Source organism: Somniosus microcephalus, chromosome 1, assembly GCF_052327205.1.
Source record: "Somniosus microcephalus isolate GS21.2 chromosome 1, FLI_Smic_1.0, whole genome shotgun sequence".
In the NCBI taxonomy this organism is placed as follows: domain Eukaryota; kingdom Metazoa; phylum Chordata; class Chondrichthyes; order Squaliformes; family Somniosidae; genus Somniosus; species Somniosus microcephalus.
In genome coordinates, this window is record NC_140987.1 from 437528260 (window position 1) to 437555997 (window position 27738).

Consider the following 27738-nt stretch of genomic DNA (forward strand, 5'->3'; position numbering starts at 1 on the left):
AAGAAGGAAACAGCACTTCCTTATTTGCTCTTGCTCCCTCCACCAGAGCTTGGAGGAAGTTCTCATCGAATCGGGGTGCGCACTTTGGTCTGCTGCTTGACATGGTTGGAGCACGAATCCCTCAGAAGTATTATGCTAAAGTTGAAAGGCTGAAAAGGAATGAAGGCTGCTTGCAGGCCTTAAATGCAGCTACATACAGTAGATGACGTCATCGGAGGTGAGTTTCAGCATCAAAATACTCATTGGGCCAGGGGTTCCCACACGCTGGAAATCAAGTGTCCAATTAGGGCAAAATCGCTCATTTGTCCCGCCTCACATCGGAGGTGGGGTCCGGACACGATGACCACCTGACATGCCCCAGCCCACTCCAATGACAAAATCCAGCCCTATCACTTGGTTATCACACCAGATGGATAAGGTTGGGTTTACTAGATTTCCTCTCCCATAATTAACTAGCAATCTTGTGGGCCAGCTTATGGCACTGATTGAGGTTGGATGTTGGTCTAGATTGACAGTCAATGAAAGTTGTTCATCAAACCTATTCAATGGGCATTATTCGATGATGTTATTCAATGCATGATTTCAATGGAATTCAAATGTACTGCACTCCCTTACCGCTGGGTATCAAGAAAGAAAGACTTGCATTTATATAGCGCCTTTCATGACCACCGGACATCTCAAAGCGCTTTACAGCCAATGAAGTACTTTTGAAGTGTAGTCACTGTTGTAATGTGGGAAACGCAGCAGCCAATTTGTGCACAGGAAGCTCCCACAAACAGTAATGAGATAATGACCAGATAATCTGTGTTGTTGATGTTGGTTTGAGGGATAAATATTGGCCAGGACACCAGGGAGAACGGCCCTGCTCTTCTTCAAATTAGTGCCGTGGGAAGGCAGACGGGGGCCTCGGTTTAACGCCTCATCTGAAAGATGGCTCCTCTGACAGTGCTGCACTCCCTCAGTACTGCACTGGGAGAGTCAGCTTAGATTATGTGCTTCAATTCTCTGGAGTGGGACTTGAACCCACAACCTTCTGACTCAGAGACAAGAGTAAATGGCATCTCCATTTCTTTACCAGTGCTTTGTATGAAAGCAAACCCGATGATATAAATCCACCCCTTCCTATGAGAAGCTTTCACTTTAATGAATGCTTCAGTACATTTCATACGGAGATATTCAAGTTGGAATTTCTTTCTCCTTCGAAATATTTTCACTGATTAGAAAAAAGATATCAAGCATAGCAGTCTAATAGATAAAGAGGTCCTTTGTCTAAATCTAACCATTGATTAGAATGTTTTCAGAAGTGTAACTTAGAACCAAGCAATACCTCATTAGGAATAATTGCAACTGTGCTTGGAAGAGAGATGAAAACTCAAAGAAAGGACTTTATTATCATGAATGAGTCAGCAAAACACCGTCTTAGGAAGTTAACGGCAAACCTAACCAGCACACCTGGCAGATAGTTTGCCGTCTTGTTCTTGGAAGCATCAGCTATAGAATGTCAGAAATGGTCTGTAGGAATTTCCTTACGGTGTGTTGCATCGCGTTTTTGAAAGTTCCCAATTTGAGCAAAGGCTTCCCCAATGGTGCTCCTTCAACGGTGTGTGAAAGCATGATGCCCGGACACTCTGGAGTTGTGTCACAGTCCAACGCTGCACCTTATACCATTGATACTGGAGCAAGCGTCTACCAACCGGGAACGCCAGTACAAGGTATGCTTTTGTGTAATGCTGGAGTTACTGTCTTCCAGGTAAAAGTTGCTGCAATAATAATTTATCACGATATAATGAATCCCCTTTCTGAAGCGACAAATCTGGTATACCTCACGGCATCAACTATAAATCAAACAAGCATTTATGTGTCAGCTGTGGTTCAGTTGGTAGCACCATCGCCTTTGAGTCAGAAGGTTGTGGGTTCAGAGTACCATTCATGGGACGTGAGGGCAAAATCCTAGGCTGACACTCCAGTGCAGTGCTGAGGGAGTGCTGCACTGTCGGAGGTGCCGTCTTTCGGATGAGACGTTAAACCGAGGCCCCGTCCACTCTGTCAGGTGGACATAAAAGGTCCTATAGCACTATTTCAAAGAAGAGCAGTGGAGTTATCTCCAGTGTTTTGGCCAATATTTATCCCTCAATCAACATCACTAAAGCAGATTATCTGGTCATTATCACATTGCAGTTTATGGGATCTTGCTGTGTGCAAATTGGTTGCTGCGTTTCCTCCATTACAACAGTGACTACACTTCAAAAAGCACTTCATTGGCTGTAAAGCACTTTGGGACGTGCGGTGGTCGTGATAGGCACTATATAAATGCAAGTCTGTCTTTTTCCTTCTTTACAAAACATGGTCAGGTATATCATTAGTGAAATGTGATGGAAGACTTTCCCAGTGAGGAGTAAAACTGAGTGTGTGAACCATAATTTAAATGATGTATTAGAGACTGACTGCCTGCACGGCATGGAATTAAAATCAAATCCGGTTGATCTGAAGAGCAAGATCGTAGGTTAGCTCTTGGGTTGACCCACTGCTGCAGTACAGGCAGACCCTTTCTCACTGTTTGGTTACAACATAATGGATTTAATCTGTCTCCAAGTAACACACAACAGTACTGTACGTGTTAGGGGTGATTACGTCGGAAGGCAATTTATTATACAATAATTTTGAACACAGTTGTTATAAATCTCATCATCAAGAAACTACTTATGAAATAACGCTGGACAGCCAGCTGGTGGCGCCGTCCAAGGAGTATAAATACTCGGGCGTGGGCCCCAGCTTTCCAGGGACATTTTGTAAGACAAGGAACTAGTGAAGTACAACTAGACCTCCATGTTCTGAAACAAGTTGATTAAAGCCTTGCTTTATACTCAAACCAAGTGCGTAGTGAGTTTTATTACATCAACAGTTTTTGCACACCTCAATGGATTAGCTACGTCTATGACCAGCATGACAAAACCGTAGAAATTTGCAGCACGGAAGGAGGCCATTCGTCCCTACAAGTCTGTGCTGGCTTGTTGCTCGACTTTGCATGCAGTTTGTGAATGAACCAGTGCTTAAACTGTCAGACTGATCTGAAAGGCTTTTAAAAAAGTTCTATTTTGGCAGACAGCATGTTAATCGCGTATATTAATGTTACATTCAGTTCAAATACTGGGGCCGCAATACCGAGGCTTCTTACTGCAAGCTCGAAAGGACGGAGGTGCCTCTCCACTGGGATCCTGGCAAAACCTACCTGAAAACACCCAACTGTTGCAGGTAAAGTCTGGACTAAAACAAGAAGTTCAAAATTGTTTCTTTCTGATAGATTTCTTTCCCTATTTTGTCACCCATGTATTTATTCCAATATTTGATTTTTTTTTAATTCAGTGCTTTGGAAACCTAGGAGTTGCAGTTACCCACTCAAACACAGCCCCCCAGAACAATTCCACCACATTTGTATGGATCCCTCCTGAGTCAGCCTGTCCCACTGCTGTTAAATTCGTGTAGGTATTGTATTTAAAATCCTCTACACCTGTTGCATATCTTTGTAAGGTAATCAGAATAACCAAAGAGAATTATGTCAATACAGAGTCTGCCAGGTACTTTCTCTGGTTAATACTACACTGCTGGTGCTGAGTATATTTATTTAATGTCCTGATAACCAAAGTAGTGTTGTAATAGCTGCAGTGCTGACACAGAACAGATAGGGTAGATAGAGAGAAACAAGAGCAGGCCAGAGGCTGGGTATTCTGTGGCAAGTGTCTCACCTCCTGACTCCCCAAAGCCTTTCCACCATCTACAAGGCACAAGTCAGGAGTGTGATGGAATACTCTCCACTTGCCTGGATGAGTGCAGCCCCAACAACACTCAAGAAGCTCGACACCATCCAGGACAAAGCAGCCCGCTTGATTGGCACCCCATCCACCACCTTAAACATTCACTCCCTCCACCACCGGCGCACCGTGGCTGCAGTGTGTACTGTGATAAAAAATAATAACTTCCGGGAAGTTATGTCATCACTTCCTGTGAACTGTGAACTGTGAACTATGAACTATGAACTGTGTACATACCTCACTTCCTGTCATGTGTCACTTCCTGTTGGACTGGTATAAATACTGGTCTGTTCAGTATTGTAAGAGGCTTCTACCAGAGGCATGGTAAAGACCTCTCTTGTATATAGTGTGTTTATAAGTTACTTAAAGCTTACTTTAAAGTTACTTGATGGTAAGCCTCCTTTTTCTTACATCAATTTAAGTAACTTAGTATTTACACTCACGAATACTAGACCTTCGGACAAACTCGGAATTAAGGATCCAGGGAACCACCCATCATGGAGAAAATCCTTAGACCTATTCGTCTGGACTTGGACCCGAATGCACCAGCAGCTGGCAGGGTATGGAAGCATTGGTACCGTACTTTTGAGAATTTTCTGGATGAATGTGAAGCGGATGCTCCTGCTAGATTGAAGATACTTGTCAATTATGTGACCCCAAAAGTGTTCGAATATGTTGATGAATGGGATAATTACGATGAGGTGATTCGGGCACTTAAGAAACTGTATGCCAAGACCCCAAATGAGGTCTATGCTAGACATCTACTGGCCACAGCCCGACAAGGGCCAGGGGAATCAATTGACGAATTCCTGCAAGAACTTCGCAGGCTCAGCGTAGATTGTAACTTTCAGGCAGCCTCAGCTGAGCTGTACCGCCAAGAAATGATTCGTGATGCTTTCATCTGCGGGATTGCCTCTCCATTTATACGCCAGCGTCTACTAGAAAGTAAAACACTTGAGCTACAAAAAGCTTTTGACCTAGCTTGTTCACTGGATTTGGCAAAGAGAAATGCAGACCTCTATCAGCTGCCCAGATCTCGATCTGCTGCTGTAGCTGCAACCAGACAATTCAAGCGGTCTCAGGTGAACCCTATCATGGGGGAATCTAATTCTGATAATTCTGATGAAGAAGAGGAGGACGACCCCACTTTAGCAGCCTCTTGGCAATCTAGGAAGGAATGCTTCTTTTGTGGAGATGCTTTTCACCCTAGGAAAACCTGCCCTGCTCGCAATGCAATCTGCAGTTATTGCGGAAAAAAAGGACACTTTGCTAAAGTTTGCCTATCAAGGGCCTCTACGAGGGCCAATCCAGCTAAGGCCTACCGAACTGCCCCAATTAGGGCCTATCAAGATGCTCCAGCTAGGACCTATCAAGCTTCCTCTCGAGCTCTCTCCCGAAGAAGCACACCGAGAGTTTCAGCCACTCTCTGTGCAACGACACCAATTACAGCTGCTTGCCCACAGAACCTGTCTCATGCAGCCACAAAAATTTCAATTAAAGGGCATACCTTAGATGCCTTAATTGACTCAGGAAGTACTGATAGTTTCATTAAGGAACAGATTGTTGCGAAATTGAAACTACATGTCTTCCCATCGGACCAGGCAATTGCGATGGCCCAGTCATCACTTAATACCAGAATCTCCGGCTTTTGTGTTGTTGATATGACACTTCATGGTCGTATGTATCCCTCCACCCGACTTTCGGTGCTCAAGGACTTATGTAGTGATCTCCTCTTAGGACTGGACTTCCAAAAACAGCATAAGAAACTCACCATTGAGTTTGGTGGATCCAAACCCGGACTTACTATTTCTAATATACCGTCTAAATTACCATTTTGTGCATTATCAGCAGCTTCACTTGATGATCCCTCATTATTTGCCAGTATTCCGCCTCAATGCCAACCGATAATAACGAAATCGCGGCGCTTTAATCAGGAAGACCAATCTTTTATTGCGGCTGAAATCTCTCGACTTCTAGCAGAGGATATCATTGAACCATGTTCGTCGCCCTGGCGGGCTCAAGTCGTCATTGTCAAGAACCCTCTAAAACCTCACAAACAGCGACTATGCATCGATTATTCGCAAACCATCAATCAATATACCGACTTGGACGCCTACCCATTGCCACGCATTGATGATATGGTTAATAAACTGGCCGAATACAAAGTGTTCTCAACTTACGATTTAAAAAGTGCCTATCATCAGTTACCCTTGAAGGTCTCAGATAAGCAGTACACAGCCTTTGAGGCTAATGGACGGCTGTACCAATTTCGTCGCCTCCCATTCGGGGTTACTAATGGAGTGGCTGTCTTTCAACGGGCAATGGATGGCCTGGTTAAGCAGGAAAACCTAAGGGACACTTTTCCCTATCTTGATAACATTACCATTGCAGGTCACGATCAACAGGAACACGACTCCAACCTCCAAAAATTTCGGGACGCCCTCCATCGCCGTAATTTGACCCTGAATGAATCCAAATCTGTTGAGTCGCAACCGACCATCAACATCCTTGGCTACTGCGTAGGCAATGGTATCATTAAGCCAGACCCAGAAAGACTTCGCCCGCTTCAAGAGCTCCCGTCACCTAAGAATCCGGCTTCTTTACGTCGGGCTCTCGGTCTGTTTGCATACTACGCTAAATGGATTCCTCATTTTTCGGACAAAATCCAACCCTTGCTGCATGCTAGATCATTTCCACTGGGAACAGCGGCTGTTGCAGCCTTTAACCTTCTCAAAAAACAGTTGGAGAAAGCGGCTCTTCACTCCATTGATGAGAATCTCCCTTTCGTGGTTGAATGTGATGCCTCGGAGGTGGCGATCTCGGCTACTCTGAATCAGGAAGGTCGTCCTGTAGCATTTATGTCCAGGACCTTACAAGGTGCCGAGCTACATTATCCTCCGGTTGAGAAAGAAGCCACAGCCATCATAGAGGCAGTACGGAAGTGGAACCATTTTCTAGCTCGCCAGCACTTTACATTGATCACGGACCAACGATCAGTCGCCTTCATGCTCGATAATCAAAAGCGAACCAAAATTAAGAATAATAAAATACAACTTTGGAGGATGGAACTGGCCTCTTTTGGTTATACCATTCTCTATCGGCCTGGCAAGGAGAATGTGGCCCCGGACACCCTCACACGGGCATTCTGCTCCACTATGTCATCCTCCACTCTCATGGATGTCCACAATGGTTTGTGTCATCCTGGCGTTACGCGCATGCTACATTTCGTACGATCACGGAATCTCCCTTTTTCCACTGGAGATGTAAAGAAAATATGCTCAGAATGCCGGCTTTGTGCGGAATTAAAACCTCAGTTCTTCCGCCCCTCAGATGGTATACTCATACATGCAACCCAACCGATGCAACGACTTAGCATCGATTTTAAGGGCCCAGTGCCCTCTTCAACTCGGAACACATATTTGCTCACCATGTTCGACGAATATTCACGTTTTCCGTTTGCCTTCCCCTGCTCCAATATGCTGGCGTCCACAGTAATCTGCTGCCTTGAGCAGGTATTTTCTCTCTGTGGCATGCCGGCTTATATTCACTCAGATCGGGGTCCATCCTTTATGTCGAGGGAACTCAAGGACTACCTCTCAGAACGGGGAATTGCTACAAGCAAAACAACACCATACCATCCCATCGGAAATGGGCAGGTAGAGAGGTATAACGGTATCATCTGGAATTCCGTACGTCTCGCTTTAAGATCTCGGGGCCTACCAGACCAGCAATGGGAAACAGTGCTTCCGGATGCATTGCACTCTATACGGTCCCTGCTTTCTACAGCCACAAATACTACACCTCATGAGCGGTTCTTTGGATTCCAGCGTCGCTCATCTCATGGGACATCACTCCCGTCATGGCTAACTACTCCTGGACCTGTATTACTCCGAAGATACGTTCGGACGTCTAAAAATGACCCTCTTGTAGACGAGGTCGAACTAACCGATGCCAACCCCACCTATGCAAACATACGATATTCCGACGGCCGAGAATCTACCGTATCATTACGGGATCTGGCTCCCTGCCCACCAGGACCTAGTGGGACATCGGGTGATGGCATTTCACCAGGAAACTCTTGGGACCTATCGGGTACCCCTCTCCAGGATCCTGATCGGACACCAACTAGCTTGGTGCCGGTAGAACCCCGTGCTCAAGGTTGCGACCCTCCCAGTACCACGCATGAAAGTACTGGTCCGCCACAGACCAGCTCTGCACCTCCCTCTGAACAGAGGCAGTCTGACTTTGAACCTATTGGGGCTCGTACTCGAAGCCATGATCTCCCCGACCCTTCACAGGGCAATCCAGGCCACACGGACTCTGACCAATGGCCAACCGCATGTAAGCGGACCAGCGACCCTCTACGACGGGAATCCAAACGGGTGCGACTCTTCCTTGTTCGGCGGCTGCGGACCAAAAGGTAGACCACAGCCTCCTAAACCTGCAGGAGGGAAGAATGTGATAAAAATAATAACTTCCGGGAAGTTATGTCATCACTTCCTGTGAACTGTGAACTATGAACTGTGTACATACCTCACTTCCTGTCATGTGTCACTTCCTGTTGGACTGGTATAAATACTGGTCTGTTCAGTATTGTAAGAGGCTTCTACCAGAGGCATGGTAAAGACCTCTCTTGTATATAGTGTGTTTATAAGTTACTTAAAGCTTACTTTAAAGTTACTTGATGGTAAGCCTCCTTTTTCTTACATCATGTACCATCTACAAGATGCACTGCAGCAACTCGCCAAGGCTTCTTCGGCAGCACCTCCCAAACCCGCGACCTCTTCCACCTAGGACAAGGGCAGCAGGCGCATGGGAACACCAGCACCTCCAAGTCACACACCATCCTGACTGAGAAGTATATCGCCGATCCTTCATCGTCGCTGGGTCAAAATCCTGGAACTCCCTCCCTAACAGCACTGTGGGAGTACCTTCACCACGCGGACTGCAGCGGTTCAAGAAGGAGGCTCACCACCACCTTCTCAGGGGCAATTAGGGGTGGGCAATAAATGCTGGCCTTACCAGCGATGCCCACATCCCATAAGTGAATTAAAAAAAACTATTTCCACTGGTTGGGAAGTCGAGGACTAGGGTGGGGGGGGGGCATAGTCTAAAAGTTAGAGCCAGACCTTTTAGGCGTGAAATTAGGAAAAACTTCTACACGCAAAGGGTGGTAGAAGTTTGGAACCCTCTTCCGCAAACGGCAAGTGATGCTCGATCAAATGTTAATTTTAAATCGGAGATTGGTAGCTTTCTGTTAACCAAAGGTATTAAGGGATATGGGGCAAAGGCGGGTATATGGAGTTAGTTCGCAGATCAACCATGATCTCATTGAATGGCGGAGCAGGCTTGAGAGGCTCAATGGCCTCCTGTTCCGATGTTCTGCTTTGATTCCAAATGGGACGAAGTGAAAGGAATCAGGGGGTACGGTGGAGATGGCTGTTGTGGTGCCACCTAGTGGTACCAATTAGCACAAGAACAACTGCTGCCAGATGAGGACATTTTCTGACGGAGCGGTTCAAAGGGATGAACAAACTTTTCTATAAGGGAAAAAATACAGGGAGAGGGAAGAAAAAAAAATTTTCAAAACAAAAGGTGACAAAAACAGAAAAGTTTTCTCCAGGGTCATGATTTTAAAACCAAGAGCTGCTTTGAGGTACACACTAGTCATGGATCAGTAACTGACAATCGCTTTGTTTATAGAAGTTTGTTTTCTTTTAATTTTTATAATGCATTATAGAATACTGTTCCCCAAATACAGGGCAAAAGTTGGCCTTATCTTTATCCACAAAGTTTTGTTAAAAATTCCATTTCTGACTGATTGCATTTACTGTGTCCTGCCACAGATATATTTTAATTGCTGGTTTTGGTGGGCACCATCTAGAAACACAAAGACAGACATTGCCTTCTCTGCCCCTTACTGTCTCCCATCACCTAATTTTCTCCCCATCTCTCCTGAAGGGTAGTGATCCGTGTTGGGCTTCACAGGCGCTGGCATCCCTTTAATCCCTTCCTCCAAGTGGCCGCTCGCTGTGCAAGAGCCCGGATGATAAGTGCCAATAGGCTATTCGACTGTAAGGGGCATCATAGCCAAGTCCGATCCTGTCCTCCCCTGATGCCCATGTGTACGGACTTTTCAACAGAGGTCATTTTATAATTGTCAGGAGCAGGAACCCTGATTTTACTCTTCCCTTACCCATACTGCCAACTGACATCAACTACCTTGGTGAGTTTGACTAACTCATCTCATACTGAGGATCAATCCTGGTTCATATGGTTCAGGACCACAGGGCACACATGGACTGTTCCTTTAGAGGAGCTGTATTAGACACCACTTAAACATTGGACAACCTTGGTGTCATATTTGACCCTGAAATGAGCTACCGACCACATATCCGCAGCATAACTAAGACCGCCTATTTCCACCTCCATATCATCGCCTGTCTCCGCCCTTGCCTCAGCTCATTTGCTGCTGAAACCCTCATCCATGCTTTTGTTACCTCTAGACTTGACTATTCCAACACACTCCTGGCTGGCCTCCCACATTCTACCCTACGTAAACTTGAGGTCATCCAAAACTCAGCTGCCCGTGTCCTAACTCACACCAAGTCCCGTTCACCCATCTCCCCTGTGCTCGCTGACCTACATTGGCTCCCGGTTAAGCAACACCTCGATTTCAAAATTCTCATCCTTGTTTTCAAATCCCTCCATGGCCTCGCCCCGCCCTATCTCTGTAATCTCCTCCAGCCCCACAACCCCCCCGAGATATCGGCACTCCTCTAATTCTGGCCTCTTGAGCATCCCTGATTATAATCGCTCAACCATTGGTTGGCATGCCTACTATTGTCTAAGCCCCAAGCTCTGGAACGCCCTGCCTAAATCTCTCTGCTTCTCTTTCCTCCTTTAAGACGCTCCTTAAAACCTTCCTCTTTGACCAAGCTTTTGGTCACCTGCCCTAATTTCTCCTTATGTGGCTCGGTGTCAAATTGTTTGTCTTACAATACTCCTGTGAAGTGCCTTGGGACGTTTTACTACGTTAAAGGCACTATATAAATACAAGTTGTTGTTGTAGTTCTAAGGACAAAATTAAATTCATTTTAAACTTTGATGGAAGGAGTGATGTTGGCTGGATTGTATCCAATCTCTAAGGCCTCCTGACAGTTTCCATCTCAGCCTTACTGGCCTTGGTAGGCGAGGGTTGTATTTGTTCTAGCTGTGGTGGAATGCGTCTCAGTTCTCCTGTAGATTTAGGGCTAAGTGCGAGCTTCTTGGATCCGAGTTGCAATATTGTGATGACTTGAGTGAAGTTACCCATGTGTTCTGTAGTCACTGATGGGGAAGGGTCAGCTCTATGTATCTGACTCATTGGTGCTCGGCGGTGGAATATAGATAACTATTTACAATCTATATTAATGACTTGGATGAAGGGTCTGTGTGTACTGTAGCCAAATTTGCTGATGATACAAAGATAGGTGGGAAAGCAAGTTGTGAGGAGGACAAAAGGGGGGCGATCTTGCCAGTCCTGGGGAAGCGGGTATGGAGGTGGGACTGCTGGGAAAATGGTAGAATCTGGGGGCGGGTGCCCATACCGCCCCCAACCTGCCTCCGTGCCATCTTTCCAGGAGGCGGGTAGCCGACCCGCGCCGGGTCCCATCTCCTGGAGGCGGGAAGGGGATTACAGCCACTTAACTGCCTGTAAACAGGGGGTTAACAGGCAATTAAGAGGATTATCCCCATTTTTCCAACAGAGGTGCGGGAAACCCCGCCAGAGTCACCGAGGGTCTGCGGGGGTCGGAGGGGTGCAAAAGTGCACTGTGAAGGTAGGTGATGGGTGCAAGTGTGGAGAGGTAAGTGTGTGAGGTGAGTGAAAAGTGATAGAAAATGTTTACTTACCTTTGTTTCTTCCTGCAGGCTTCAACAGTTGGGGATGCGGAGAGTCTCGCATCTCACCGGCAGAGATGACAGATGGCTGCTGCATTCTCCGATGCAACAACCATCTAATTTCTGCTAAAGAAAGAGGTTTAGTGAGTCTTGAATACAAGGACTCATCAAACAACATAGAATGTCAGTGTTGGACAGCTTCACAGAGCTGTCAAACGATGACAATTCATCATACTCTGATGTTCTCTGTAACCGGCTTCCCCTTAAGAAATAGGAGCAGGAGTCGGCCATTCGGCCCCTTGAGCCTGCCCCACAATTCAATACGATCATGGCTGATCTGACCTTGGCCTCAATGCCACTTTTCCGCCCGCTCTCCATAATCCTCGACTCAAAAATCTGTCTATCTCCACCCGCAAGGTCAATCAAGGGAAAATAGCGTGGGTTGGCCACAAGTCGATGGAGGCAGGACAACAACCCGACAAGCAGCAGTCCCGCCTCCAACACACCCCCATTGGCAAAATCACCCCCAAAGAGTCTGCAAAGGGGTATAGAGAGGTTAAGTGAGTGGGCAAAAATTTGGCAGATGGAGTATAATGTGGGAAAATGTCAGGTTATCTACTTTGGTTGGAAAAATAAAAAAGCAAATTATTATCTAAATGGAGAGACTACATAATGTTGCGGTACAGAGGGATCTGGGGGTCCTCGTACATGAAACACAAAAAGTTAGCATGCAGGTACAGCAAGTATTTAAGAAGGCAAATGGAATGCTGGCCTTTATTGCAAGGGGGATGGAGTATAAAAGTAGGGAAGTCTTGCTACAATTGTACAGGGCGCTGGTGAGACCACACCTGGAGTACTGCGTACAGTTTTGGTCTCCTTATTTAAGGAAGGATATACTTGCATTGGAGGCAGTTCAGAGACGATTCACTAGGTTAATTCCTGAGATGAAGGGGTTGTCGTATGAAGAAAGGTTGAGCAGGGTGGGCCTATACTCATTGGAGTTTAGAAGAATGAGAGGGGATCTTATTGAAACATATAAGATTCTGAGGGGGCTTGACATGGTAGATGCAGGGAGGATGTTTCCCCTCATGGGGGAATCTGGAACTAGGGGGCACAGTTTCAGGATAAGGGGCCACCCATTTAAAACGGAGATGAGGAGGTATTTCTTCTCTCAGAGGGTCGTGAATCTTTGGAATTCTCTACTCCAGAGGGCTGTGGAGGTTGGGTCATTGAATATATTCAAGGCGGAGATAGAGATATTTGAGCTACAGGGGAGTCGAGGGTTGTGGGGAGCGAGTGGGGAAGTGGAGTTGAGGCCAAGATCAGATCAGCCATGATCTTATTGAATGGCGGAGCAGGCTCGAGGGGCCGAATGGCCGACTCCTGCTCCTATTCATTATGTTCTTATGAAGCAGCAGCATCATTAGTGACCTAACCCACCACTGCTGACCCAAGGCAAAAAGTTTCACGTAGATTGTTAAATTAGGCAAAAATGTATATACGTAATTTAATAAGTAAATATTAAATAAGAACGAAGTAAAAATGAAAAATCACCTAACAGGTTTTTTTTGGTGGCGTTCTGCACTATGGATTTTGATCTTCGACAATTGGTTTCTCAATTGAAAAGAAACCAAAGCGGGCATCAATAGTACTTTTAACCAGTTTTCTTCCCTTGCCTGTAGTTGAAGCTGTTATCTCCTGCTGGAGCACAGTTCCACAGGTGCAAGTTGGCCTCTGGTACCTCAACCGAGTGCCTGTTCATAGAAACATAGAAGATAGGAGCAGGAGTAGGCCATTCGGCCCCTCGAGCCTGCTCTGCCATTTAATGAGATCATGGTTGATCATCCAAATTCAGTACCCTGTCCCTGCTTTCTCCCCACATCCCTTGATCCCTTTAGCCTTCAGAAATATATCTAACTCCTTCTTGAATATATTTAATGAGTTGGCCTCAACTGCCTTCTGCGGTACAGAATTCCACAGGTTCACCACTCTCTGGGTGAAGAAATTCCTCCTCATCTCTGTCCTAAATGGCCTACCCCTTATCTTTAGACTGTGACCCCTGGTTCTGGACTCCCCCGCCATCGGGAAGATCCTTCCTGCATCTAGTCTGTCTAGTCCTGTTAGAATTTTATAAGTTTCAATGAGACCCCCTCTCATTCTTCTAAACGCTAGCGAATATAAGCCTAATTGACTCAATCTCTCTTCATAAGTCATAGGTGAGTCTGGGTGAGTCTAGATAGTGAGTTTTGGCAGGCTATTGGACCTTAGGAAGCATCACAGCCAAAGCACGACCCTTTTCTCTTCAATATCCACACGTGTACTTTCGACCAGAGATCACTGAACAGCAGTCGGGAGTATGACATGGTAAAAAAAAAGGTACAATCTTTAACTTGACAGGAGTGGGACGTTTAGATGATCTTACCAATCCTTAGCCCAGTGACACCAAGGGCAGTTACCACTAGCACTGGTGAGATCAGCTAACTCAACACAGAATGGAAATCAAATATGGGACCTTCAGGTCTGTATAACTTAGTGCTACATTAGACAATGCCTTTACCTGCTAGGCCTTTGGGGGTGGGGGGGGGCGGGGGCGGGGGCAGGGGGAATCTTAAGTCTAGTATTAATGGTTATGCTGTTAGTGATATATTTCATTTCCCATTACAGAGCAACTGTAGCGCAATCTCGTGAAATCTACTGGCTGAATGTACAATCACATCCTTTAACCACAGGTGAGTGGAAAAACAACGCAAATCTGAATAAGTTCTTAATACAATACCATCGGGATTATTTGGGACATTGTGGCTTTTCATTGATATCCAGCTTTGAGATTAAGATATATGACTTCACTATAACATTCTACGATTACCACAAGCATTGATGTTAAATCCATTTGTAATGGTTCCTTGTTAACAGAAAACCCATACAAAATATCCTCTTTCACACACTGCTGCCTATAACACTCTTTGACCTAGGTGTCCCTCTTTACAACAACAACTTGCATTTATATAGCACCTTTAACGTAGTAAAACATTCCAAGGCGCTTCACTGGAGTGTTATAAGACAAAAAAAATTTGACACTGAGTCACATAAGGAGAAATTAGGGCAGGTGACCAAGAGCTTGGTCGAAGAGGTAGGTTTTAAGGCGTGTCTTGAAGGAGGAAAGAGAGGTAGAGACATTTAGGGAGGGAATTCCAGAGCTTAGGGCCAAGACAGTTGAAGGCACGGCCACCAATGGTGGACCAATTATAATCAGGGATGCTCAAGAGGGCAGCAGTAGAGGAGCGCAGATATCTTGGGGCGTTGTGGGGCTGGAGGAGATTACAGAGATAGGGAGGGACGAGACCATGGAGGGATTTGAAAACAAGGATGAGAATTTTTAAATCGAGGCGTGGCTTAACCGGGAGCCAATGTAGGTCAGCGAGCACAGGGGTGATGGACGAACGGGACTTGGTGCGAGTTAGGACACGGGCAGCCGAGTTTTGGATCACCTCAAGTTTAGTAGGGTAGAACGTGGGAGGCCAGCCAGGAGTGCATTGGAATAGTCAAGTCTAGAGGTAACAAAGGCATGGATGAGGGTTTCAGCAGCAGATGAGCGTTAGTGGAGTTGGGTTATGCCTTCAGTGAGCCAGGACCTTCTTCCCACCACAAAGATGTGCCCCGGACCCCAGCTGATTTTGCCATCTCAGGGTAATTTACATAATTTTAGTGGGAATCCCAGGCTCTGTCCAGAGTAGGACCGGAAAATGGATGTGATAACATTGTCGCAACCTCCAAGCTGTCAAGTTAAAGATTGTACTTTTTTGTTGCGATGCCATACTCTGGGATCAATTGCATCATTATTTTAACGTTTAAAAATGTTAAGCCACCACCCATAGCAACACTGGACACCAGGGACAAACAGGCAAATCTTCCCCTGCTATGGTGCAAATGACTTATTTTCCTCATTTGGATATTATATACACCAGTCTATTGGTGGATATATTGTACTTCCTTGTCAATTTCATCAGGAAATCCCACTAGTGGCAAGGGTGACTGGGGACCTGCAGTGACTCAAGCACAATATCCATTGCATTCCTGGTTAGGACACAAGAAAATGTTCGTCCGCTCAGTGATCCATTAAGTACAGCAAGCAATCTGGAAGGGAAATTGCATGTTAGCCTTTATTGCAAGGGGCTGGCGTACAAGCGTAAGGAAGTCTTGCTACAATTGTACAGGGCTTTGGTGAGACCACACCTGGAGTACTGTGCACAGTTTTGGTCGCATCATCTGAGGACGGACATACTTGCCTTAGAGGCAGGGCAACAAAGGTTCGCTAAATTGATCCCTGGGATGAGATGGTTGTCCTATGAGGACAGATTAAGTAGATTGGACCTATGGGCCTAGAAATTCAGTTGCGTTCGCCAGCCGTTAGCGCCATAAGAGGAGTAGATCTCGAGCGCTAGGCACTTAGCGGCCGGGCGCAGAACAATCTGCGCCTACGCCCAACTTCAGTAGACATTTAGCGCCGGCGCAAAGTGTTTGCGCGCGCTCAGCTGCGCGCGCAACTTATGACGTCATTTCGTCGTGCAACGCCGTTTGTGCGCCCCAAACCGGAACTTCAGTGGCGCCCGCCCAATGTGGGCGTGGCGCTGTTAAGAACTGTGAAGTGGAACGCAGCAGAGGCCCTGCGGGCCTCGGCGAGCGCTAATTAAAGGGCACTTAGACTGAACTATAAAGGCCAGCCATTTTGCTGCAATGACTTTAGTGCAACGGATTTCTGGACAGAGACCAAGGAAGAGACCTTACTGATTTGGGCCAACATAGGAGGTATTTTTGGCTTCTGGCCAGAGCTTGGAAATTTGACTCATTGTGATTTCACTGTTTGCAAGTATATTATGGGGGCGGCGTGGGGTTCCAACCCTCAGTTCCAGCATTATGTGCGAAGGGCTCGCAGACGCTGTGTGAGGGGGCAGCCATGCCTAGACGCAGAGGGGCCATCAGGCGTCGGCAACGTAGGCCTTACCCACTCAGGGAATACCGCCAGCAGGTGTCCTATCTCACCATGACTGCCGCGCAGTGTGTTAAGAGGCTGCGCTTCAGAAGGGAGGTGGTTGCAGAGATCTGCCAGCTGCTTCACAGAGATCTGCGTCCACAGCTGATGTGCAGGACGTCTCTGTCGGTGGAAGTGAAGGTCACGGTGGCTCTGAACTTTTATGCAAGCGGCTCCTTCCAAGCCGCTGCTGGGGACATAGCGAACATATCCCAGTTCGCCGTGCATCGCTGCATCCGGCAGGTCACCGATGCCCTTTTCACAAGGAGACACCAATTCATCTCCTTCCCCATGACCCTAGAGAGGCAGGAGCAGCGTGCAGTCGGATTTGCGAGAACAGCGGGCTTCCCCATGGTGCAGGGTGCCATTGACTGCACACATGTGGCTTTGCGGGCACCTATCGACAATGCCGAGGATTACCGCAACCGGAAGGGCTACCATTCCCTCAATGTACAGCTGGTGTGTGACCACAGGCAGCGCATCCTAGCTGTCAATGCCCGCTTTCCAGGCAGCAGCCACGATGCATTTATCCTGCGCCAGACTACTGTGGCTGACATGTTCCAGGCACAGCCTCCCGCAAGAGGATGGCTTATCGGGGACAAAGGCTATCCTTTGTGTACATGGCTCATGACCCCGCTCCGCGCGCCCAGGACCCCTGCTGAGGAGGCATACAACGAAAGCCATCAAGCCACAAGGAACATCATAGAGCAAACGATTGGCGTCCTCAAGCAACGGTTCCGCTGCCTGGATCGCTCCGGCGAATCTCTGCAGTATTCGCCGGATAGAGTCTCCCAGTTCGTCGTCGTTTGCTGCATGCTGCACAACCTGGCTATCCGCAGGACTCAGGCACTGCCACCTCACGTTGGACCACCACCTCAGGAGGACGAGCAGGAGGACTATGAGGAGGAGGAGGAGGAGAAGGAGGAGTACCAGCCCAGGAGGGAGCCACAAGGTCCAAGGGCCGTCCGTCGGCGGCTTATTGAACGACACTTCTAGGCCCCCTGTCAGGGAATGGCTTGTGGCAATGAAGGCACATGAATGCAGCCGGTTAACGCAACAACCACTTGAAACATCACACATGGACAAGCTGAATAAAGAAAAAGCTTTATTGAACAAACTCAGGGCCCTTCCCACATGAAACCCAAAAACACACAACACCCCCAAAAAACAGTCAAAAACATATCTCACTCCCACAACCTGGGGAGGAATAACAAAACTTGTCCATCCAAATGGCCTTCATCCTCGGCCTTACCAAAAGAACCCCCCCCATAGACAGCACAAGCACCCCCATATAAAAAAACATTTGCCAACACACTCTACTTTGTGTGCCGAGAGGGCGAGTCCTTGTCCAGCCTTTTCCGGCCCCTGGACGACCTGCTGCTCCGCCTCAACCTGGGCCCTGTGGGTGTTGCAAGGCTCCTGAGGGGCACATTGCGTGACGGCAGATGCCCTTGGGGGTCGGCCTAGACGAGCTCTGGCCCTCGAGGGGCCGGCTGCTGACTGCTGCAGCTGTGGCTGGGCAGCATCAGTCTTTCCAGCAGCTCGTCACAGCTTTGCTGGGGGAGTGGCAGTGGCGGCTGCAGCAATGGGAGCAAGCTGGCTGATGGCAGGCGCTCGCTGGTCACCAGAGACACTGGCAGTCGGCCGGGCTGGCACTGCAGCAAGCGCAGCAATCTGGTGAAGGCCAGACCGCTGTGCTGCAGCAGCGCGGCGGGTGCCCTGGCGATGCATGCGAGACACAGCGAGTGTGGCAGCAGTGAGTGCCCGTACTACATAGATACATAGATACATAGAAGATAGGAGCAGGAGTAGGCCATTCGGCCCTTCGTGCCTGCTCCGCCATTTAATGAGATCATGGCTGATCCTTTAATTCAGTATCCCGTCCCCGCCTTCTCTCCGTAACCCTTAACCCCTTTTGCCCGTAGAAATATATCTAATTCCCTCTTAAATATATTTAATGAGCTGGCATACACTGCCCTCTGTGGCAATGAGTTCCACAGGTTCACCACTCTCTGAGTGAAGAAATTCCCCCTCATCTCTGTCCTAAATGGTTTAGCCCTTATCCTTAAATTATGTCCTCTAGTTCTGTTCTCACCCGCCAAGGGAAACATTCCTTCTGCATCCAGTCTGTCTAGACCTGTCAGAATTTTATACACTTCTATGAGGTCCCCTCTCAATCTTCTAAACTCCAGTGTGTACATCCCTAAACTACATAGTCTCTCCTCATAGGTGATTCCCGCCATTCCTGGTATCAGCCTGGTGAATCGCCGCTGCACCCCCTCCATGGCAAGAACATCCTTCCTCAGATGAGGCGACCAAAACTGTACACAGTACTCGAGGTGTGGTCTCACCAGTGCCCTGTACAGCTGCAGCAAGGTATCCCTGTTCCTGTATTCTAACCCTTTTGCTATGAAGGCCAGCATACCGTTTGCCTTCTTGACCGCCTGTTGCACCTGCATGCTCGCCTTCAGTGACTGGTGTACAAGAACACCCAGGTCTCTCTGTACTTCCCCCTCTCCCAATCTATTGCCATTTAAATAATAATTTGCCCTCCCGTTCCTGCACCCAAGGTGGATAACTTCGCACTTGTCCACATTATAGTGCATCTGCCATTTATCCGCCCAATCGCCCAGTCTGTCCAAATCGCTCTGGAGCTTCCTGGTCTCTTCCTCTGAGCCCACCCCCCCTCCTAGTTTAGTGTCGTCTGCAAATTTGGAAATGCTGCATCCGACTCCCTGATCCAGGTCATTAATGTAAATTGTGAACAGCTGGGGGCCCAGGACAGATCCCTGTGGTACCCCACTTGTTACTGCCTGCCATTCAGAAAATGAGCCGTTTATTCCAACTCTCTGTTTTCTATCTGACAGCCAGTTCCCTATCCACGCCAAAACTTTCCCCTTTATCCCATGAGCCTCAATTTTCCATGCTAATCTTTTATGTGGGACCTTATCGAAGGCCTTTTGGAAGTCCAGGTACACCACATCTACTGGCTCTCCCCCATCTATTCTACCAGTTACTCCCTCAAAAAATTCCAATAGATTAGTCAAGCACGATTTACCCTTTGTAAATCCATGTTGACTCTGTCCTATCCTGTCCCCATTTGCTAAGTGCTCCGCTATTTCATCCTTAATGATGGACTCCAGCATTTTGCCCACAACTGATGTAAGGCTTACAGGTCTGTAATTACCTGCTTTTTCCCTACCCCCCTTTTTGAATAGTGGGGTAACGTTAGCTACCCTCCAATCCATCGGCACTGTTCCCGAGTCTAATGAATTCTGAAAAATCATCCTTAGTGCATCCGCTATCTCTAGGGCCACCTCCTTCAGTACCCTAGGATGCATGTTATCAGGCCCTGGGGATTTGTCCACCTTCAATCCCTTTAGCTTCCTTAACACCATATCCTTAGAGATATTGATTTGCGTCAGTTCCTCCTTTGCCAATGTCCCTATTTTTCCCGATATCCCAGGGAGGTTTTTGTGTCTTCCTTCGTAAAGACTGACCCAAAGTATGCATTTAGTTGATCTGCCATTTCCTTATTTCCCATTATATATTCCCCCGTATCTGACTGCAATGGACCAACTTTGGTTTTCACCAGTCTTTTCCTTTTGATATACTTATAAAAGCTTTTGGAGTTAGTTTTTATATTTTCCGCCAGCTTGTTTTCGTAAGCTATTTTGCCCCTCTTGATTATGCCCTTTGCCCTCCTTTGCTCTATCTTAAACTGTTCCCAATCTTCCGCTCTGGCGCTTTTTTTGGCTATTTTATACGCCCTATCTTTGGATTTTATGCTGTCTCTAATTTCCCCTGTTATCCACGGTTGAGTCACCTTTTTAGATTTCCTTTTATGCCAGATTGGTATAAACAATTTTTGCAATTTTGTCATTCTATCTTTAAATGTTTGCCATTGTTTATCTACCTCCAGTCCTCCCAGGAACGTTGTCCAATCAGACCTACTCAGTTCCCGTCTCATGGCATCATAATTCCCCTTGTTTAAATTCAGGACCTTAGTCTCTGAGTCAATTTCTTCGCTCTCCATTTCGAGTGAGAAATCGATCATGTTATGATCGCTCTGACCCAAGGGTCCCCGTACAACAAGATTACTGATTAGTCCCTTCTCATTGCACAGTACCCAGTCCAATATAGCCTGTTCCCGAGTTGGTTCCTCGACATATTGATCCAGATAACCATCCCTCAAACACTCAAGGAATTCCTCCTCCTCATTATTTTTACTGATTAGGCTAGTCCAATCTATATGTAAGTTAAAGTCACCTATGATGACAGCTGTGCTCTTATTGCACGCTTCTCTAATTTCCCTCGTGATGCCCTCCCTAACCTCTATTTTACTATTTGGAGGCCTATATACCACTCCTATTAATGTTTTTCGCCCCTCGCTATTTCTTAGCTCCACCCATATAGATTCTGTATTAACTGAGTTAATATCCTTCCTTTCAATTGCATTTATCCCCTCTTTTACTAGCAATGCTACCCCTCCTCCCTTTCTTTTTTGTCGATCCTTCCTAAATACTGAATACCCCTGTATGTTAAGCTCCCAGCCCTGCTCACCCTGCAACCATGTTTCCGTAATCCCAATTAGATCATAATTATTAACCTCTATTTCCACAGCTAATTCATCTACCTTGTTCCTGATGCTTCTCGCATTAAGGTATAAAACCCTCAGGCTTTTTTTATGCTCACAATTTTTATGAATTAGTTTGGCCCTTCGTTTTTTGTTCCTCACCCTTTTACCATTTATTTCTGTCTGCCTTTCACTTTCCTCTATTTCACTACATAGGTTTCTAGCCCCCTGCCATACTAGTTTAAATGCTCCCGAACTGCTTTATCAAAAATTACCCCGAGAACATCAGTTCCATCTCTGCACAGGTGTAGACCGTCCCTTTTGTATAGGTCACACCTACCACAAAACTGGTTCCAATGCCTCAAAAATTTAAAACCCTCCCTCTTACACCACTGCTCTGTGCCCGCATCAGACCAGCCAGTGACTGCACGGCACCACTGATCAACTGTCCACTCGCTGCCTGTGCTGCCCTGAAGTCGTCCCGACTCGCGTCCTGTGATGCCCTGAATTCTGCCCGACTCGCGTCCTGTGATGCCCCGAATTGTGCCCGACTCGCGTCCTGTGATGCCCCGAATTGTTCGAGAACCCTGGCCTGTGCTGCCGTGAGTTGTTCGAAACCCCTGGCCTGTGAGGTCCCGAAATCGGACACACTATGAGCCAGGGACTCAATGGCCTCAGGCAACCATGCCACAACCCCCATGAACTCGGTGTGCCGACGATCCGAGTCCGCGGACATTTGATCAAGGAGGCGCACCTCCTGGCCGAGGACCGTCTCCGGACTGGAGGACGGACTCTCCCTCTGGGGAGAAGGCCGCCGAGCTGGCCGACCCTTCCCGCGTGGCTGCACGCCACTGGGCCCAGCAACTACACTCCCCTGCAACACTTCCCCCCTCTGGGGAGAAGGCCGCCGAGCTGCCCGACCCTTCCCGCGTGGCTGGACGCCACTGGGCACAGGAGCTACACTCCCCTGCAACACTTCCCCCCTCTGGGGAGAAGGCAGCCGAGCTGGCCGACCCTTCCCGCTTGGCTGGACGCCACTGGGCACAGGAGCTACACTCCCCTGCAACACTTCCCCCTGGCTCTCCTCCAGGGAACACGTGGCCCCTCCATTGCCATCTCCTGGCGCGGATGAGGGTTCCCCCGATGTGCTGCCTTCCTCTTGCTCCTCCTCGTCCTCCTCTTCCGAGGGACTGACACTCGCAGCTTCAGGGACCTCCTCCTCATCAGCTGAAAGCAGGAAGGCACAAGAGTAGCTTTAGAGTGAGGACAGGGCGTCAGCGAGGGAGGCATGAGTGGTGGCATTCTGCGCATTGGTCGGACAGTGGCAAAGGATGTAGATCTGAAGCGCAAGGGGAACGAGAGAGGTCCAAACGGTCATGTCCTTACCATTGGGGCCCAGCACAGGGTCGGCATCTCCAATTGCAACGGGGCCAATCACCCGGGCACCCATGACTCGACCCACGCGCTCCTCCAGGTCACTGAGCTGCTGGAACTGGGCACGGCCTCCCCCGGTGACAGTCCGGCTCTTCAGATTCTGGGCCAGCTTGGCCTGCAAGAGAAAGGACGGCCTCTAAGTACAGTGTGGTGCCCTGTTGTTGTGTGCACTGCCTCCCATGGTCGAATAGCTTGGCCAGTGTGGTGCCCTGTTGCTGTATGCACTGCCTCCCATGGTCGAATAGCTTGGCCAGTGTGTAAAGTGCAGAAAGTGCAATTGATGTTCATGCCAGTGCCATAGCTGCTGGATGAGGGCTGGCCATTAGGGCTTTGAGGTCCCTTTGCCCATAATGTGAGGTGCACATGCAAGGATGAGGAGGACACTGGATAGGGTACTCACCCTGACAATCCGAGTGAGGTCGTTAAACTTTTTCCGGCATTGGACACCAGTCCTGGGGACATCGCTGTTGGCTGTGACCCTCTGGGCGATTTCCCTCCAGGCTCTCCTGTACACCCTCTTGGGAGGCTTCTTGCCACTGTCCGGGAACAAGATATGGCTTCTCTTCTCCAAAGCCCTAACCAGCACCTTTAAATCATGGGCAGAGAAGCGCTGCGCTCGCTCACGGGCCCTCTGCATCCTTCCTGGCGCTATTTCTCTCCAGCAGCAGCGTTTAGGCCTAGCTGGAGGGCTGCAGTATCCAGGGCGTGGCAGCAGACCAAGTCGACCCTTCCCCCTTTAAGAGCTGGCCGGCGCCAGGGTGTCTGCTGTCAATCAAAACATGACCGCACCTGCGCTGCGCCCGGCCTCGGCGGTATCAGTCTGCACCGCCGGCTTAGCGCCTAAAGATAGCCGTGCAACGCCAGTTTTAGCGCTCGAGCGAACTCCTTGGCCAAAGCTACTGAATTTCGGCGAAGTGGACTCCACTTTCTGGCGGGCGCAAACTTTAGCGGCCGCCCGACTTTACCGCCCCAAAAGTGGCTATACTGAATTTCTAGGCCATGGTCTCTACAGTTTAGAAGAATGAGAGGTGATCTCATTGAAACATATGATACTGAAGAGGATTGACAGGGTAGATGCTGAGATTGTTTCCCCTGGCTGGAGAGTCTAGAAATAGGGGGCATTGTCTCAGGATAAGGGGTCGGCCATTTAAGACTGAGATGAGGAGGAATTTCTTCTCAGAGGGGTGTGAATCTTTGGAATTCTCTGCCCCAAAGGGCTGTGGATGCTGAGTCATTGAGAAGATTCAAGGCTGAGATAGACTTTTGGTCTCTAGGGGAATCAAGGGATATGGGGATCAGGCAGGAAAGTGGAGTTGAGGTTGAAGATTAGCCATGATCTTATTGAATGGCGGAGCAGGCTCGAAGGGCCATATGGCCTACTCCTGCTCCTAATTCATATGTTCTTATGGTCCATCTCTCACCTCCTGCTCCAATTCCTCTTTCCCTATCAACTTTTTGTCCTTTATTTATGAATACTACAGTAGTCAAAGCTTCTCTGAACTTTTCTTCTAAGCTTTTAATAAGCCATCTTACGTAATCGTCTTCCTCCTTACATCCCCACTATGTTGAAATTAAGACTCACCAGTCTACTCTTCTCATTCTTCTCCAGAACCGTAAAAATGATGGAAACCCTTAACCTCCCTCAGTCTTTCCTTCTTTATAGAATTCTTATTATGCTTTTAAAATCTAAGATTGGTGTCAATCTAATCATTACTTCCAGATTAACCCCAATTTCTCATTTACTCCTACCAACTTTGGTGATGTCCTACACGAAGAGCCTTCACCGTGGCTTAAGTAAAGCTAGAAAGGTCCCGGTGGGTCCAACATTCACCTGTTGAATCCTGACCGTGGCTTGTTATGTACTTTTGGAATAACCAAAACAATGGCCTGTATGTTCAGAGGGAACATGGGAGTCTGTGGTGATTTTGGTTGTTTTTTAAAACGGATAAACATGTACAAATTAAAAGTACACAAAACTGCACTGACCTTGTGTTGGTCTACATAAAACTGACACTTGATCATTTCAGATTCTTGCTTCAGATTATAGTGGGGAAAAGTGCTTTCACTCCTGAATGGCCAAGTTCTCATTTTAAGATTGAGCTCCCTTGTTCTGGATTCCCCCACCAGAGGAAATACCTTCTCTGTATTTACCCTATAAAATTATAAAGGATTCGACATACCTCAAATAGATCACCCCCTCTACTTCTAAACTCAAGGGAATACAATCCAAGTTTATGCAACCTGTCCTCTAAATGCAACTTTTTGAACCCTGGTGTCATTCTAGTGATTCTGCGCTGTACCCCCTTCAAGGCCAATCCATCTTTCCTGAGGTTCGGTGCCCAAAACTGAACGCAGTGCTCCAGATGGGATCTGACTAAGGCTCTGTACAACTGAAGCATCACTTCCTCCCCTTTGTATTCCAGTCCCCTTTGAGATAAAGTCCAACATTTCATTAGCCTTTTTGATGGCTTTTTGTACCCGTGCACTAGCTTTTAGTGATTTGTGTGCATGGCACCTACATCCCTTTGCTCCTCCACAGTTCCTTATCTCTCACCATTAAGAAAATATTCTCATTTGTCTTTCTTACCTCCAAAGTGGATGACCTCACACTTCCCCATATTGAACTCCATCTGCCATAGTTTTGCCCACTCACTTAATATATGTACCTCTGAAACTTCCTGCTTCAATCCACACAATTTACTGTGTCTCCTAACTTCTCTGCAAACTTGGGTATAAAACTCTCTATTCCTTTATCCAAGTCATTAATATATATGGTGAAAAGCTGAGGCCCTAGTACAGATCTCCAGGAGCACCACTTGCCATATTCACCAGAGTATATCCCCTCGAGTTTAGAAGAATGAGAGGGGATCTCATTGAAACATATAAAATTCTAACAGGACTAGACAGACTAGATGCAGGAAGGATGTTCCCGATGGATAAGGGGTAAGCCATTTAGGACTGATATGAGGAATTAAATGGTGGAACAGGCTGGAGGGGCTGAATGGCCTACGCCTGCTCCTATCTTCTATGTTTCTATACCCCTACTCTCTGGCTCGTAACGTTCCAACCAATTACCAACCCAGTCACAAAGTTACCTCCACTCCTGTGCACTTTTAGTTTTGCTAATAATCTCTTCTGCAGAACCTTATCAAATACTTTCTGGAAGTCCATATAAACTCCCCTTCCCCTATCCACCATGTTAGTGACCTGTTCAAATTAATTCAACTAGATTAGTTAGACATGTACTATCCTTCACAAATCCATGCTCTTTGATAAACTCATACTTTTAGGATTAATGATAATTCCCAAGAACACACAGCCACTGTTGCTTCTTTGTAAAGTTTTCAGATTTTTTTAGGTTATGATAAAAGTTAGACAATCAATGCTAACATTTCAGTTACGTGGAGAGACTGAAGAAGCTGGGGTTGTTCTCCTTAAGAGCGGAGAAGGCTAAGAGGAGATTTGATAGAGGTGTTTAAAATCAGGAAGGGTTTAGATAGAGTAAATAAAGAGAAACTGTTTCCAATGGCTGAAGGGTCAATAACCAGAGGGCACAGATTTAAGGTGATTGGCAAAAGAACCAGAGGCGACATGAGGAAAAACTTTCTGTATGCGAGTGCTTAGGATTTGGAATGCACTGCCCGATAGGGTGGTGGATACAGATTCAATAGTAGCCTTCAAAAGGGAATTGGATAAATACTTAAAACAGAAAAAATTGCAGTGATATGGGGACAAGAGCAGGGGAGTGGGACTAACTGGATTGTTCTTCAAACGAGCCACCGCAGATTCGACGGGCCGAATGGCCTCTTTCTATGCTGTACTGTTATATGATTCTAATAAGACTGGTTAAATTTCTTCATATAAAGATTTGAAAATGTCAAACATTAATTATGTAATTTCTTTCTAGCTCCAGGAATTGCATGTTGTGGTGTGAAGTTCACCTACGGAATCAACATCATCACTACACTGTTTTTATGTACCTTCCTGATCACTGGATGCAATAGTTAATGTCGATATGCAACAAATCAGCAGACAAAGGCAAGGATGTGTTATAATCTGTCCCTTAACAATTTGCTACAATTATGAGTGTATCTCCAATAAGTGATTCAGTTTGAGAAATAATAAATGGATTAAAAAAAAACACCTATTTTACTCCCGATTTAACCTGGTATCCTTTTCCATGCTTTCTCGTATGTGTTTTCCTTTCTCCAGTTCTCTCTCTCGTACTTTCCTGAAATCAGTGAATTGTGCTAGCTTACATTTCCATAAACCCTGCATTACCTCGCTGAAGAAACCATTTTTCCTGTGCGAGCCAGGACAGGGAGTTCGCAGGCTATTTTGGGCGCTAAAAGCATCCTGTCACTCCAAGGCCTGAGCCAAATTCAGCATCAGGCCTCATTCGGATGGAAGCAGCAAGCTGCGGGCGCCAAACGGGCATCCGGATAGAGCTCGCTGGTGGCCTGACGGATTCCGTCCGTCTCTGATGCCAAGACTGCAGGTTCATCCTTTGTAGGGTGGGAGAGGAGACGAAGCCAAGGGGATTGAGCCCAGGCAGGCAGCACGGCAGTCCTGCTCTTCTGGCTCCACGAAAATATAACACTGAGAAAAGTTTGGTGCCCGTGTTTTTTTGAGCGGCCTCCAGCAGTCCCTTTAAGGTCCACTGGTTAGGCCAATCAAGACCGGATACAACTAGGCGGAGCTTGTGGGGTGCAAGCTCCGCCCATTTATACCTGAAATCTGCAGCGGGGTCCTACAACCAACGTAGGACCTCAATTTGCATAGTGAAGCTGCCTTATGTCCTTTTCAGGGAGCAGGCTGCTCGATCATTTACAGGCCGCCCTGAATATAGCATCAGGCTTTCCTTGGGCATCAATGCGACAGCCGAGATGCCGCCTGCTGCCCCCCCATCCTAATTTTAAATTCTTGGTCGCCTGTTTTTCAGGTGCAAAACATATGGCTGTGAATTGAATTTCCTCCCGTACTCTTCAAGGATGATTTTTTAATAAAAT

At 47.3% G+C, this 27738-nt stretch overlaps 1 protein-coding gene across 1 annotated transcript; it reads left to right on the forward strand.

The window, feature by feature from the left end:
* The first annotated feature begins 1498 nt into the window (after nucleotides 1-1498).
* Nucleotides 1499-26851, forward strand: LOC147125313 (putative defense protein Hdd11). The gene is made up of 5 exons (XM_086001061.1): nucleotides 1499-1712; nucleotides 3140-3252; nucleotides 3364-3479; nucleotides 14355-14419; nucleotides 26637-26851. Exons 1-5 carry the CDS (start codon nucleotides 1499-1501, stop codon nucleotides 26735-26737), a joined length of 609 nt encoding a protein of 202 aa, XP_085857187.1. The 3' UTR covers nucleotides 26738-26851.
* The last annotated feature ends 887 nt before the right edge of the window (nucleotides 26852-27738 follow it).